At 54.4% G+C, this 13,859-nt stretch overlaps 1 protein-coding gene across 1 annotated transcript in view; it reads left to right on the top strand.

Annotated features, from left to right (window-relative positions):
• COL20A1 (collagen type XX alpha 1 chain) overlaps nt 1–8,790 on the top strand; it is a 29,527-nt gene extending 20,737 nt beyond the window's left edge. Inside the window, exons 27-35 of the mRNA XM_008074774.1 lie at nt 3,673–3,726; nt 3,830–3,883; nt 4,143–4,196; nt 4,384–4,455; nt 6,005–6,040; nt 6,139–6,187; nt 6,353–6,508; nt 7,407–7,484; nt 8,623–8,790. Coding sequence (XP_008072965.1) covers nt 3,673–3,726; nt 3,830–3,883; nt 4,143–4,196; nt 4,384–4,455; nt 6,005–6,040; nt 6,139–6,187; nt 6,353–6,508; nt 7,407–7,484; nt 8,623–8,648 — 579 coding nt within the window. The 3' untranslated portion in view covers nt 8,649–8,790. The remainder of the gene's footprint in view (nt 1–3,672; nt 3,727–3,829; nt 3,884–4,142; nt 4,197–4,383; nt 4,456–6,004; nt 6,041–6,138; nt 6,188–6,352; nt 6,509–7,406; nt 7,485–8,622) is intronic.
• The last annotated feature ends 5,069 nt before the right edge of the window (nt 8,791–13,859 follow it).

Raw genomic sequence — 13,859 nt, 5'->3', positions numbered from 1 at the left:
CTCACCTCAGCCTCCCAAGGCGTGGGATTACAGGCTGAGCCACTGAGCCCGGCTCGTATCCTGTTCTTAAAGGTCTTCCTTAGCGAGGCTCAGTGGCTCAGCCTATAATTCTAGCACTTTGGAAGGCTGAGGCGAGTGGATTGCCTGAGCCCATGGGCTCAAGACCAGCCCGGGTGACTTGGCGAGACCTCGTCTCTACAATAAATCAAAAATTAGCTAGGTGTGGTAGTGTGCACCTGTAGTTCCGGCTAATTGGAAGGCTAGAACAGACAGATTGCTGGAGCCCAGCAGGTTGATGCTGGGGTCACCGTGAGTGTGCCACTGCATTCCAGCCTGGGCGACAGAGTGAGGCTACAACTCAGAAAAAAAAAAAAGTTTTCCCTAGTCCAAGAGTGGATAGACCTTCCTCGTTTTCTCCTTCTCTTCATGCCTTTTTATTTTTATTTTTTTGAGTTGGAGTCTCATTGTTGCCCAGACTGGAGTGCAGTGGCACGCTCCTGGGCACCACAACCTCAACCCGCTGGGCTCTGGCGATCCTTCCGCCTCAGTCTTCCAAGTAGCCAGAACTATAGGTGTGAGCTTCCACACCCAGCTAATTTTTGATTTATTGTAGAGATGAGGTCTCGCCAAGTTGCCCGGACAGGTCTTGAACCCATGGGCTCAGTCAGTCCACTCGCCTCCACCTCCCAAAGTGCTGGGATTACAGACTGAGCAATTGAGCCCAGCCGTCTTCCTCATGCCTTTTAAACACATGCTGATTCATCTGGAATTCATGCCGTGTAGCGGGGCGGGGGGTGGGGGGGGAACCATACAGTCATACAGTGCCTCTCTTTCCAGACTCCCTAGCATCCAAGGCTGATGCTGTCCCCGGCATGTCCTAAGTCCCCTGTGTATTTGGTCTTTGTCAGAACCTCCAAGTCTGTCTTGTCAATGTGCACAAGAACCATGCTGCTTCTTTTTTTTTTTTGAGTCAGAATCTCACTGTGTCATCCAGCAGGCTGGAATACAGTGGCATGCTCACGGCCACAGCAACCTCGACCTGCTGGGCTTAGGCGATCCTTCCACCTCAGCCTTCCAGGTAGCTGAAACTACAGGTGCACACCACCACGCCTGGTTAATATTTTGATTTATTGAAGAGACAAGGTCTCGCCAAGTTGCCCAGGCTGGTCTCAAACCCCCGGCCTCAGGCAATCCTCTCAACTTGGCCTCCCAAAGTGCTGGGATTACAGGCTTGAGTCACTGTGCCTGGCCAGGACCACACTTCTTAAATCATCACAGATTTGTTTAACACTCTGACATCCGGAAGGGCTTATTCTCTTTTATATTCTTCCCCTAGAATTTTTCTGACTGTCTCTGCTAATTTCCTAATTTATTGAACTTTAGAACCAGCTCATTCATTTACTCCAAGCCGTTCAGTGGGTGTTTTTATTTGCCACCACTTTTGATTTATGGGTATACTTAGGACCAGCTGACAAGTGTAGAGTACTGGGTCTTCTTGTCTAAGAAGACTGTTCACCCCATGGCCATGTCCTCTGTGGCCCCTGGTAGAATGTCTGGAAGGTTCTCCTTATCAGACTTGCTCAGTTCTCACTAACCCCGTCTGGTCATCATTCTGCTGCTGTTGTCAGTTGTCCATGTCAGTTGTCCATGTGGCTTCTCTTTTCTTGCAGCCTCCATCTCACAATTTACATCCCGATTGCTTTTCTGTGTGTTACACCTTTATGCCTGACTTTCTTACTCAACTGTCTTCTCTGTGATACTTTTTTTTTTTTGAGTCAAAATCTCTCTGTTGCCCAGGCTGGAGTGCAGTGGCACGCTCACAGCCACCACAGCCTCAACCTGCTGGGTTCAGGTGACCCTTCTGCCTCCACCTTCCAAGTAGTTAGAACTACTTGGTGCATACTACCATGCCTGGCTTATTTTTTGATTTATTGTAGAGACGAGGTCTCACCAAGTTGCCCAGTTGGGTCTTGAACCCCTGAACTCAGGCAATCCTCTCACTTCAGCCTCCCAAACTGCTGGAATTACAGGCTTGAGCCACCGTGCCCAGTCTGTGATACTTTTTATCAGATGGTCTTCTTGGGTTTCCCAGGTTTACAGTGCTATCACCTGCAGGAAAAACTTCACCTTCTCCTTTGCAACTCTGATTTCTTTGTAGCTCTCATTTCTTCTCTTGTCTGGGGGTGTTGGTAAATGCTCCAGAACCTTCTTGGGGTGCCGCGGCAGCAGCAGGCTTCACATCTGCTTGGCTGCATGGAAGCACTCTGGTACTTGTCGGCAAAGTGCAGCGCGGGCGTGGAAGCTGGACAGATGTGTCCATCATGTGATAGCAAAGTCCATCTGCTCTTATTTCATTAGGAGATTTTAAAAATCAGTAAATAAGTTTTAGTGCTGCTATGGGCATGATCAAATCATTTTTCTTAGAGCGATTGGCTATTAATTTTAGTCTGTCCCTGAATACTGAACTATTTTTGCATCCACTAAAAAGCCGATTAGGTCGCTGAGTTCTCTTATCTTTTTTTTTTTTTTTTGGAGTCTGGGTCTTACTCTGTTGCCCAGGCTGGAGTGCAGTGGCATGATCACAGCTCACTGCAGCCTCCAACGCTTGGGCTCAGATGATTCTTCTACCTCATCCTCCTGAGTAACTGGATGTGCCTCCATGCCCTGCTAATTTTATTTTTTTGTAGAGATGAGGTCTTGCTCTGTTGCCTAGGCTGGTCTCGAGCTCCTGGGCTCAAGTGATCCTCTTACCTCTGCCTCCCAAAGTGCTTTGTGAGCCGCCATGCCAGCCTCATTATCCATTTAATGTGCGGCAGGATCCCATCTGCTGACATTTTATTTAGGGCTTTTGCATTGAACTCATAAAAAGGGTTGTGTGCAGTTTTCTTTATAGAGTTCAGGACATTGGTTTGCTTAACTCAAAAAAATAATTTGGGCCAGATGAGGTGGCAAGTGCTTTGGGAGGCCAAGTGGAGGTGGAGGAGCACTTGAACCTAGGAGTTTGAGATTGTAATGAGCTACGGAGGAGTTTGAGGCTATAATGCCTGGACGATAGAGCCAGACCCCATCTCTTAAATGTAAATACTTAAATAGAAGTGCTTTCCTGGTCTGAAACAGTTTAACATCAGTGTCACCCACACTATAGGGGAAGAACTTAAAGAAAGGCTTCTGTGTTACTTGGAAAGACTCCATGTAACTGGCTTACTGGGGTGTTTGGCTCTTCCTCAGTGATCTCTGCAGCCCCCTGAACCCCTGCTGAAACCCAGAGTCCAGATGGGGAGGCCACGGGAGGGTTTGGCAGGATTCTTTTCACATGCTGGCTCTGCCACCTTCCGTGGGATGAGGTCATCCTGGGGCCCTCCTGGGTGGACAGTGCTGAAGCTGTCTCCTCTCATGGGCTTGGGTGGGAATGCCCAGAGGGCTGGGGGACCAGCTGTGACCAGAGGGGTCGCGGGAGGGTATGGCATGCCCTCTCAGGCCCACCCCCTATCTGTGTCTCTAGGGAGAGCCTGGGCCACCCGGACAGACGGGACCTGAAGGCCCTGGAGGTCAGCAGGGGTCGCCTGGGACCCAGGGCCATACAGTGCAGGGACCTGTGGTATGTGCTCTCTTGTCCCTGCCCTCCTCCCTTGCACCCTCCTCCTTGCTGCCCAGCCCATCTTCCCTCTTTAGGGTCCACCGGGGGTCAAAGGAGAGAAGGGGGACCATGGACTCCCAGGCCTGCAGGTAGTGTGGGTAATGGGTGAATAGTAAGGGGTGGGTCCTGTAGGTAGGCCCCCTCCTACATGTGTGACCTTGGTCCTTCCTGGCTACCTCTGTTCTCTCCCAGGGCCTCCCTGGCCACCAGGGCAACCCAGGGAGAGTCGGCCTCCAGGGACCAAAGGTACTGTCTCTGGCCTGGATGGTTCTGCATGGGTGACAGAGACTGGCCTGGGGGGAGGGCGTCTTGGAGATGGAGCCTGTGGCAGGGGAAGGGCTTCCTCTTCCACCCGCCTCCTTGTGGCTCGACACCCTGTGGGCTGGGGGTAAGCCTGCTGCCCTTATCTCTGAGCCAGGTGCTGGTGTATCCCCTTGAGTGTGGGTCACTGTGAGAGGGTGTGTACAGGCACAAACCCCTCAGCTCACCCTTCCTTTGCTGACAGGGAATGAGAGGACTGGAGGGGACGGCTGGCCTGCCTGGACCCCCAGGACCCAGGGTAGGTATGACCCTGAAAACCCTCCCACCCTTACCCAATGCATAGAGGAGGCAGGGCCTGGACCAGGCTGGAGGGAGGCTGGGCCAGCAGGGGGCAGCCTCTACGGGCAGTGGAGCCCGGAGGCCAGGGCTGAGGAGGGAGTAGGCTCACAGGGCTCCAGACAAGTCCCACTTCTGCATCTCTGCAGGGATTCCAGGGCATGGCAGGGGCCAGGGGCAGCAGTGGGGAGCGAGGGGCCCCAGGGGCCGTGGGGCCCACGGTAAGTCTACCCCACCCCCTGCCAGCCAGCCAAAGGTGGGGAAATGAACAGTGCATTCCTAGTGTGTGACCACTCAGGGCCTTCCTGTCAGCCACTCAGGGATGTCCTGTTGACTACATTCTTTTGACTGCTCAAGGACTTCCTGTTGACTTCCTGTTGACTTCCTGTTGACCCTTCAAGGACTTCCTGTTGACCTCTCAGTGACTTCCTGTTGACATTTCAGGGACATCTTGTCAACTGCTTAGGGATTTCTTGCTGCCCTCTCAGGGATGTCCCGCTGACCCCTCAGGGACATCCAGTTGACAACTCAGGGACTTTCCATTGACCTCTTAGGGACATCCTGTTGACCACTCAGAAACATCCTATTGAACCCTCAGGGGCTTCCTGTTCATAGCCCAGGGACATCTTGTTAACCACTAGGGCCATCCTGTTGACCCTTCAGGGGATTCCCATTGACTACTCAAGGACTTGCCATTGATCATTCAGAGACTTCCTGTTGACTGCTCAGGGATATCCTATTGATAGCTCAGGAACTTCCAGGTGACCCCTCAGGGACTTCCTGTTGACCTCCAAGGACTTCCCATTGGCCTCTCAGTGACATCTTGTTGACCTCTCAGGGACATCCTGCTGACTGCTCAGGGACTTCCTATTGATCCCTCATGGACATCCCATTGATCACACAGGGACTTCCCATTGATTGCTCAGGGACTTCCTGTTGACCCCCAAGAACTTCCCATTGACCTCTGGGGCATCTAACTGACACCTCAGGGACATCCCGCTGACTGCTCAGGGACTTCCTGTTGACACTCAGGGATATCTTATTGACCTCTCAGGGACTTCCCATCATTTTCTCAGGGGCGTCCTGCTGACCCTCAAGGACATCCCATTGAACTCTCAGGGACTTCCTGTTCGCCCCCAGGGATTTCCCATTGACCTCTCAGATGTCTTGTTGACCCTTCAGGGGCATCCCACTGACTGCTCAGGGACTTCCTGTTTGTAGATGGAGGCCTGTTCTGAGCTGGGCGGTGGTGTTGGAGCTTGCACAGAGCAGGGTAGAGCCAGGGCTGGTTCCACTTCGTCTCCTGTCCCCCAGGACAGGCCTGGGAGAGGATTGAGAGGGGCTGGGGCTCCCCAGGCCATGGGAGAGAACAGACCTGGCAGAGAGTCGGCAGCTCACTCCTGGGGAAGCTGCACCCTGGGACCTTTCTGGCCTTACAAGCAAGGTTGGGGCCTTCAACTGTTCTCCAGAGCACCCATGGGTGGGCTCCAGGCTCTCCCAGTGGCTGGGGAGGTGGTTTCCAGGCCTGGGTGCCTGGATTCCCTGCTGCAGGGTGTCCGGAGCTCCCACTTGCTGGCTCTGGGGTGCAGGCATGGACTGGCTCCCAGGACTTGGGAACTGAAGCTAGGGCTTTACTCAGCTGTCCCGTGGGGTCTTGCCGCCTGTGGCCAGACCCTGGACTACCATGGCTGAGTGTGCCTGGAACAGGACCCTCAGGCTGAGCCTCCTGGGAGACCATCCCCCATTGACAGCTCTTCTCCTCCACTTCAGGGGCTGCCGGGGCCCAAAGGGGAGCGAGGCGAGAAGGTGGGTGAGTCCGAGAGTCTCTGACTCAGCCTGGGAGGTAGGGCACTTCTGGGAAGACGTGGGCCACATGGGTCCCAGAGCCACCATTCACCTTCCAGGGTGAGCCGCAGTCCCTGGCAACCATCTACCAGCTCGTGAGCCAGGCCTGTGAGTCGGCCATCCAGAGTGAGTGAAGCCTCTGCGTGCACCCACCACGCGTGCCCATCCTCACCCTGGCTTGGCCCACCACGTGTGCACCCATCCTGGCGTGGCCCACAGAGGCCTCATGTCCCCTGGGCCGCTGTGTCTGCCTGACATGTCTCCTCTCTCCAGCGCACGTGCTGAGGTTTGACTCCTTCCTCCATGAGAACACCAGGCCCCCGATGCCCATCTTGGGGGAGAAGGCGGAGTCCCCAGGGTCCCCCGGCACACGCAGACAGGCCCCACTTCCCAGACAATGGGAGGGCAGAGGCCACCTGGGCAACAGAGGTACGGTGCTTTCTACTCTGTGCGGCCGTCCCCTGGGGCCTGTGCTGGCAGGGGTTTTGCTGTGTTGGTAAGCCTGGTGGAGGGAACCCCCTGGGCTGGAGGGGACATGGGGCTTCCCTGAGCCTACTTGTAGACAGTCACAACCAGAGAGTCAGGGGCTGCTGGCCTCCTGGGGTCCTTGAAGTGGCCCTTTCCCCAATCTCTAGGAGCTGCCAGTGGGGCCGCCCCAGAGAGTCCGACCTACTGCTATTCTCCCTGTCCTTGCCTGCCTGCTCCCACTTGCCCCGTCTTCCCCCATCTTCCGACTCGAGGCAACGGGAGGCTCCAGCAGCCTTGTCAGGAGACTGTGGCAGGTCACAGCGGATGTCAAGATGGACAAGAGGCTGACTGGGGGAGACAGCATCTGAGAGGCCTGGATGGGAGGAAGGGCTGGGCCCCGCCAGGCAGGGCATTTCTGCACCACCATCCGGGAGGGCTCCATTTTGCTGGGTGTCGGCTGAATGCCACCTTTCACCACAGATATCACAGAAAGCTTGGCAGTCTGGTGGAGCCCATAGGCCCCACGTTGCTCTGTGTGAATGTCTCCCTCAGGGAATTCCCCACTTTGGCAGTCTCAGCCCACAGATGAGGGTGGCCACTGCCTAGGAACAGAAAGCCCCTTTTGCATCCACCAGTCTGGACCAGGTGACGGGCACCGTCACAGGGCCCCACACCTCCCATTTGGCCATCACCTCTCAACTTTGCTGGGACAGAGTGTGCTGCCTCTGCCCTCAAGGTTTCAGCCTCCCTGAGGACTGCATCAGCTACTGGTGCCAGAGAGAGGCCCAGACACCCGCCATCCCCCTCAGGGCAGGGCCCCAACTACATCCCCGTTCAAGCACACTCTTCTCTCCTCCAGGGGAGCCAGGAGCTATCAGTCAGACAGACAGCTCTGGGCCACAGGGTGCCCAGCCTCCAGGACACCTGGGAGGGCCAGGTGAGTCCAAGAAGGAGGGGCACCCGGTAGGGGGCACAGCAGAGCATGCAGGTCATCTAAGCATTGCTGGGCCCCACAGCGGGCATGGCACCATCCAGGGCGAGATGCAGGCACAGGAGGTTGTCCCAGAGGAGGTAAGGTGGACCTTAGATCTGGATGGCAGGAAGGACACTCCCCGTGCTGCACTGAGTAGCCTGCAGCAGCAGGAGCATGGGGTCATGGGGCATAGATTGGGGCAGCAGGAGCCTGAGGGGCTTGTGGCCATGGGGTAGGTGGGGCCTTGAGCAGGGTAAGCACAGTGAGAGGGTGGAGCCCAGGTGCGCACCCAGCTGACACCTGCCAGGGCCTGCGGGAGGGGTCCTGGGAGTCCAGGGAGGGTGGATGAGAGAGGAAGGGTGGGAGGAGGGTGGCTCAGGTCACCTCACCTGGAAGGCTGGTCAGAGGAGTGAGCATGGGTGCAGGGCGTGGGTGGGTGCAGGAGGTATGGGTGGGTGCTGGAGGCACAGGTGGGTACAGGGAGTGTGCAGGGCATGGGTGGGTGCAGGAGTAGGGGGTGCAGGGCACGGGTGGGTGCAGGGCAGGGTGGATGCAGGGGGCATGGGTGATTGAAGGGGCACAGGGTGTGGCAGGGAGCAGGAATAATGCAGGGCACAGTGGGTGCAGGGCACAGGGGTGCAGGAGGCATGTGTGGTACAGGGCATAGGGATCCAGGGGCACTGGCCTCTAGTTGGGACTGGAGCCAGAGTGTGACAGGTGTGTCTCCAGGGCTGTGGTCAGGCCAGGCCAGGTGGGGCCAGGCCAGGTGGGGCCAGGCCAGGTGGGGCAGGAGGTAACATGGCAGGAGCAAGGGCATCAGGGAGTCCAAGGGGAGTAGATGCGAGAACGAGGGGCTCCCGGCCGGGCTGGGCGAGAAGGCGGCTGCTTGAGGATGAGGGCAAGTGGGCCCAGGATAAGCAGCCTTGTGCCTCCTCAGCAGACTGAGCCAATGATGTCCCTGTCTGGTGCTTCTGCTCCCCCCAAGGTGGATTGCAGTGCGGGAGACCAGGACGCAGCGACTCTCAGAGGCCTGTGTCTGTGGGCAGGCTGGTCCAGAGCTGACTGGCTTCTCCTGATGCGTCCACTCTCCTTCTCCCTCCAGGACATTCCCCATGCTGCCCTGAGTAGCTCAGCACCCTGGTCCGTATGGATGCCGATGGTGAGCTCGGCATGGGAAGGCAGGAAGGAGACCCTTGGGAATCAGAGGGGCAGGAAGGAAAAGGCCCTGGTTGTCCCCAGGCCTCACCTGTAGCCCTTCGTTCAGATAAACCATGATTGCATGCATGTGGCACTGTGGTCATTTCCTGGAGGGTGCACAGTACAGGCTCACCCTCCTCCCTGAGGGCCTGCAGCCCTGGTCTCTGTGGAGGAGAGGAGGGTGAAGGGTGAGAAGTTGGGATCTGAGGGCAGCAGCACAGGGCAGCCACCACTTACCAGCTGCTCATACAAGCTATCCAGGACCAGCTCCTTCCTCTGGCCTCTCCAATGTGGCCCGGCCCTGGAGCTGCCCTTCCCACTTCACCCCTCACACACGACCGCGGTCAGCTTGGCCACTGATCACCCACACAGCTGTAGAGCCAAGGGTCCAAGATGCCAGCCCGGCACTCCTAACACCCTGGGCCTGGAAGCCAGAACCTGCCCCAGGGCCTTGGCACCTTCTATGCCCCTGCCGGCACCACTCTCTAGGATCAGCACCCCCACCTCGGCGCCAGCGTGTCTGTCGGCACCCTTGCATGTACAATCCTATCGTCCTTCACTTATCCTGGCCCCAGCCCAAGAAGGAGTTCAGATCCTTGTGTGCGAGTGACAATCCCATATGTGCCCAGCCCTGTGATGGGCTCCTTGTGCAGGGACCCTGCTTTGAGGTATGACACCACTGGCCCCTCGACCTTAGGATCTTAGAGCACCACGCTACCTAGTGCCCCTGCTCTTGGTCTGTCTCCTCACGGACACTCCTGAGCCAGGGCCTCACTGTCTATTCCTGCTGTGTCCCAGGCACCATGTCTTGGACAGCATGGGGTGAGCCCAGTACACACACTGGGAATTCTGTGGCCCTTGGAGGAGATGTGGGAACTTTCACTTCCTTTTCCACTGGTCCCACTCTTGTAGCTAAGCAGGTGCCAGACATGAAGAGAGAGTGTGCCACAGGGGGAAGTGTTGAGACAGACCCTTGATGTTGAAAGAAGGAGCAACTCACTGAGATCACAGGTGCCGCTCACAGGCACTAAAGCACAGCCCACGAAGGGGAAGCAAAGCAGCCTCAGATGCTCTGTCTGGTCCTGGAAGTGGTGCATGTAGAGACCATAGAGGGAGTGGCAAGCAGGTCCAGGATGGGAGGGGACACCTACCATGGGAGACACGGCCCTGCCCAAGGCCAGGAGGCAGCCCTGAAGGCCACCTCTCGCCACAGCATGACAGAATGGAACACCGCACAAACAGGTCAGAGATCAGAGAAGCCAGGCAGCATCAAGATGGGTTCTGCCTTGAGGGCGATGAGAGCGAGTGGCCACAGGAGGGGCAGGTGGGGCTGCATGCCTAACAGGGACACTTCCTCCTCATACACAATTGGAATACCCACACCAACCGACCACGAACTCAGCCGCAAAGAAACCCTCACACCCCAAAGAGTCACATTGTTCAGAGTCCACTGTGACTAAGGAAATTAGAAAAACAGCCAATGATAGTAAAAGAAGTCAAACCATTCAGAAGCTAAAAGACACACTCCATGTTAATTCACGGGTTAAAGAGGAAAGCCAAAATGAAACAAAGATATTTAGAACAGAATTATGATGAACACAGCACATGTCAGAATTTCTGGGATGCAGTTAAAGTTGTACCTAGAGGGCAATTTATAGTCTTAAGTGAGGTTTTTTTAGGAAAGACTCCAGCCTTAAAAATTTTAAGTTGCGGAAAATAAATCCTTAGGAAGGACACATTTATTTATTTATTTTTTTGAGTTGGAGTCTCACTCTGTCGCCCAGAGTGGAGTGCAGTGGCATGCTCTCGGCCACCGCAGCCTTGACCTGCTGGGCTCCGGCGATCCTTCCGCCTCAGCCTTCCAAGTTGCTGGAACTACAGGCACGCGCTACCATCCCCGGCTAATTTTTTTATTTCTTGTAGAGATGAGGTCTCACCAAGTTGCCCAGGCGGGTCTCAAACCTGCGGACTCAGGCAATCCACTCACCTCAGCCTCCCAAAGCACAGAATTACAGGCTGAGCCACCGAGCCCAGCTAGGACACATTATTTAAGACTGTGATGTGCTGCATTGAATGAAAACCTGATTGCAGCAGCTTCACCAAATAGGTTTTGCCATCACGTGTAAAATCCTGAGGACTGGAATGGAAATTTCTAGGAGCTCAGGCTGGTTGGCCGTCCTCAGCATATCACAGGATGGCTGCTGCTGCTCCAGGGGTCACATGTCCCTGGGGAAGGGGCAGGTGTCAAGCTGGCAGAAAAGCAATCGTGTCAACATAAATCCCACATGGAGACATCTGCTGAGGTACAGTGATTGCACTCTCCTTGCCCAGAAAATAGGTATTTCAGCTGAGCACATGATCAACAAAATGAGAAATCATCATAAGGACTAATGTGGCTTCAGGTAACAATATGACACAGAACAGTGGCTCTAACAAGATGGAGGTTGATTCTCTCAGAGGCTCAGGGAGGTATGAAGGGCCACTGGGACTCTTCCCTCTGGGGTTCTGTGTCCTCTACACAGGACACTGCCCTGGTTTTAGCCCTCTGGTCACATTCCAGTTGCAGGAAGAAGAAAAGGACAGGAGAAGGGCTGGCCTTGAACCTCGAAGGATACTTCCCCAAAGCGTCCTGCAACTTTGAGCTACAGCCCCAAAAGCAGACATTGATGGGTCTTTTAGGGTGGCCCTAGCCCTGATAAGTGCAGGGGCTCTCCCCTAAGGCAGGAGAGAAGTGGGTCTGGGGGCCTGGGGAGCCAGTGGGCTGCCATGATGGGGAAGGCAGCCAGCCAAACCTGCCAGAGCGCATGGGGGAGACACAAACACCAGTAGTCGGTTGCAGATGAAGAGGGACACAAGAGGGCCCTGAGCAGAGGACAGGCAGGAGAGGAAGAGAGCTAGTGGAAGTTACAGAGTTCCGGTTCAGTTTAAGCCATCAAATCCACAGACCCACATGAAGCAGATGTGAAAACACAAACTCCTGATGGGGTGACCGGGACAGTGGAAGGGGAGGGAGGCAGGAGTAGCAAAAAGCCCTGGGAGCTGGCCATGACTCAGCCGTGTGTGCGTGCGTGCATGTGTATGCACAAGTGTGCACATGTGTGTGGAGCCACTTCATGACAGGTAACTGTTTCCTCCCCAAATCTTTACGCACATGCACACACAGGCATGCCTTTGTAAACACATACACCAGCGCATTGAGAGACAAACTAAACAATCTGTACCAGACAAAGGGGAATCCATGTTCTCTTCAGTCTATTAATTTTTAACAACGATGACATCTTTTAAGAGGCAGGCAGGGATCTCAGCAATACGAGGCCAGAATTAGCAGGTACAAGAACCAGCTGGAAATACGGTATGCAGGGAAACATAGAAGGAGAAATAGATACGGGTCCAGCTGTGAGTGTCGATGAGCTATGAGGTCGGGGTGCAGCTCCTGGAGGCTTTGGGACAGGACAAATGAAGTAGGCATTGTCAGTGCTAACACCGCAGATGGGGGCTCTGGGAGGGAAGAGTGGGGAAGGTGCTGAAATCATTAGGTTTTGAAGACTTGTGAATGAGGGGAAGATTTGAGATCTCCGAGTAGAAGGACTCAAGTGTCCAGGGGAATAGATGTTTACATGTATCCTTAGAGTCCTCAACATGGTACATGATACAATACATGATGAAGCTAATGGGGAACTCCAAAAGCCGTTCCAGGAGATACCCTGCAGACTGAGCTACAGGAGAGCAGGGACCAGGCGACAGCAGAGGTGAGGGCACACGAAGACATCAGCGTGTGGAGGGAGGCTACTTGCATTTCATGTATGGTAGAATCATCACTTAGAAGAACAGGGCAAACACGTCTCCCGAAGCCCAGAAATCATCAGAAGGAGTCGCAAGCAAGGTCCTCTGGACACCCTGGAGGAAGTATTCCCCATAAAGAAAGATAACCAGAAATCATACCAGATGTGTGGGAAAGCCCACGGTTGGGTAAAGCTGAGTCTAGTTCCCCATGGATAGAAGGGCCAAGCCCTCCACCCTAACAGACTGCGTCTGCAGCAACACAGACCAACATCCGGATACTTCTGGTGTGGCTGGTGCTGGAGGGCACAGCTCCCGGGAGTCCGCTGAGGCGCCTATTTCTCTTGGAGGTGGGTGTCATGGCTGAGATGCTTTTCAGGTCAGTGTATTAAGCTCCTGAAAGACATAAATGCATGATTTCAGTCAGGAGAAGACACCGGGAGATCACAGTCAGACGTGTAATTTCCAGGGCAGCCAGCCACATCAAGTTTTCCTCTGAGGAAGGGACAGATAAACAGTAAGGGATGGTCCCAATATATGCCAATGCCACAGAAATGGCAATAAATATAAGTGGGATTCACTTGTCAAAAGACAAATTCTCCACATTGCATTTAAAGACAGGTTACAGTGTTCTGCTTCCAGCCATGTGGCATAACCAATCCCAGACCAAAAGCAACCGCCAAGCTGGGCAAAATAGAGGAGGCAGCTGTTCTCAGCATCTCCACGGGAAAGGGCTGTTTCTTCCACAAATGCTGCTGAAACAACGAGATGCTTGAATCAGGAAGAGATGAAAGTCTACCCTTATCTCATGCCACACACAAAAATGAATTCAAAAGCCATCTCCACCTAAACATAGCACTAAAAGTATATTTTCTGGAAGCAAATATGGAAGAATATGTCCACAGCCTGGGGTGGGCAAAGCTTTTCTAAACAGGACACATTAGGCCATAACCATAAAGAGGGAGAAATGACACTTCATCAAAAGTAAAAGCTTCTCTTCAAAAGTCATCACTAAGAAAATGAAAACAGTCACAGACAGTGAGGAAGCATTCTCACCACATAGCTCTAACAAATGTCTCCTGCCAGAGTGTATGAATAACTCTTACAATGCATTAAAGGAAAACAATCGGGTACAATCATGGGCAAAATATTGCAACAGAAACAAAAAAACTTCACAAAAAGCAGATGTGAGCAGCTGCTGAGACCGGACAGGTGCCCGGCACCACCAGTCATCAGGGAGTTACAAGCCCAAACCCTACACACACTGCAGCAGTGAAAACACCAGGTGTCGGTGACGATGGTGGAGGAGTGTGGAGGTCCCCCGGGAGATGGTGTGGCTGTGGAGGGCACAGTCCCCTGGGA

The sequence above is a fragment of the Carlito syrichta genome, unplaced genomic scaffold (assembly GCF_000164805.1).
Source record: "Carlito syrichta isolate Samal-C Ts95f unplaced genomic scaffold, Tarsius_syrichta-2.0.1 Scaffold117897, whole genome shotgun sequence".
Taxonomy (NCBI): Eukaryota; Metazoa; Chordata; class Mammalia; order Primates; family Tarsiidae; genus Carlito; species Carlito syrichta.
Note: the sequence above shows the minus strand (reverse complement) of the source record. Positions and strands in the feature narration are given on the sequence as shown.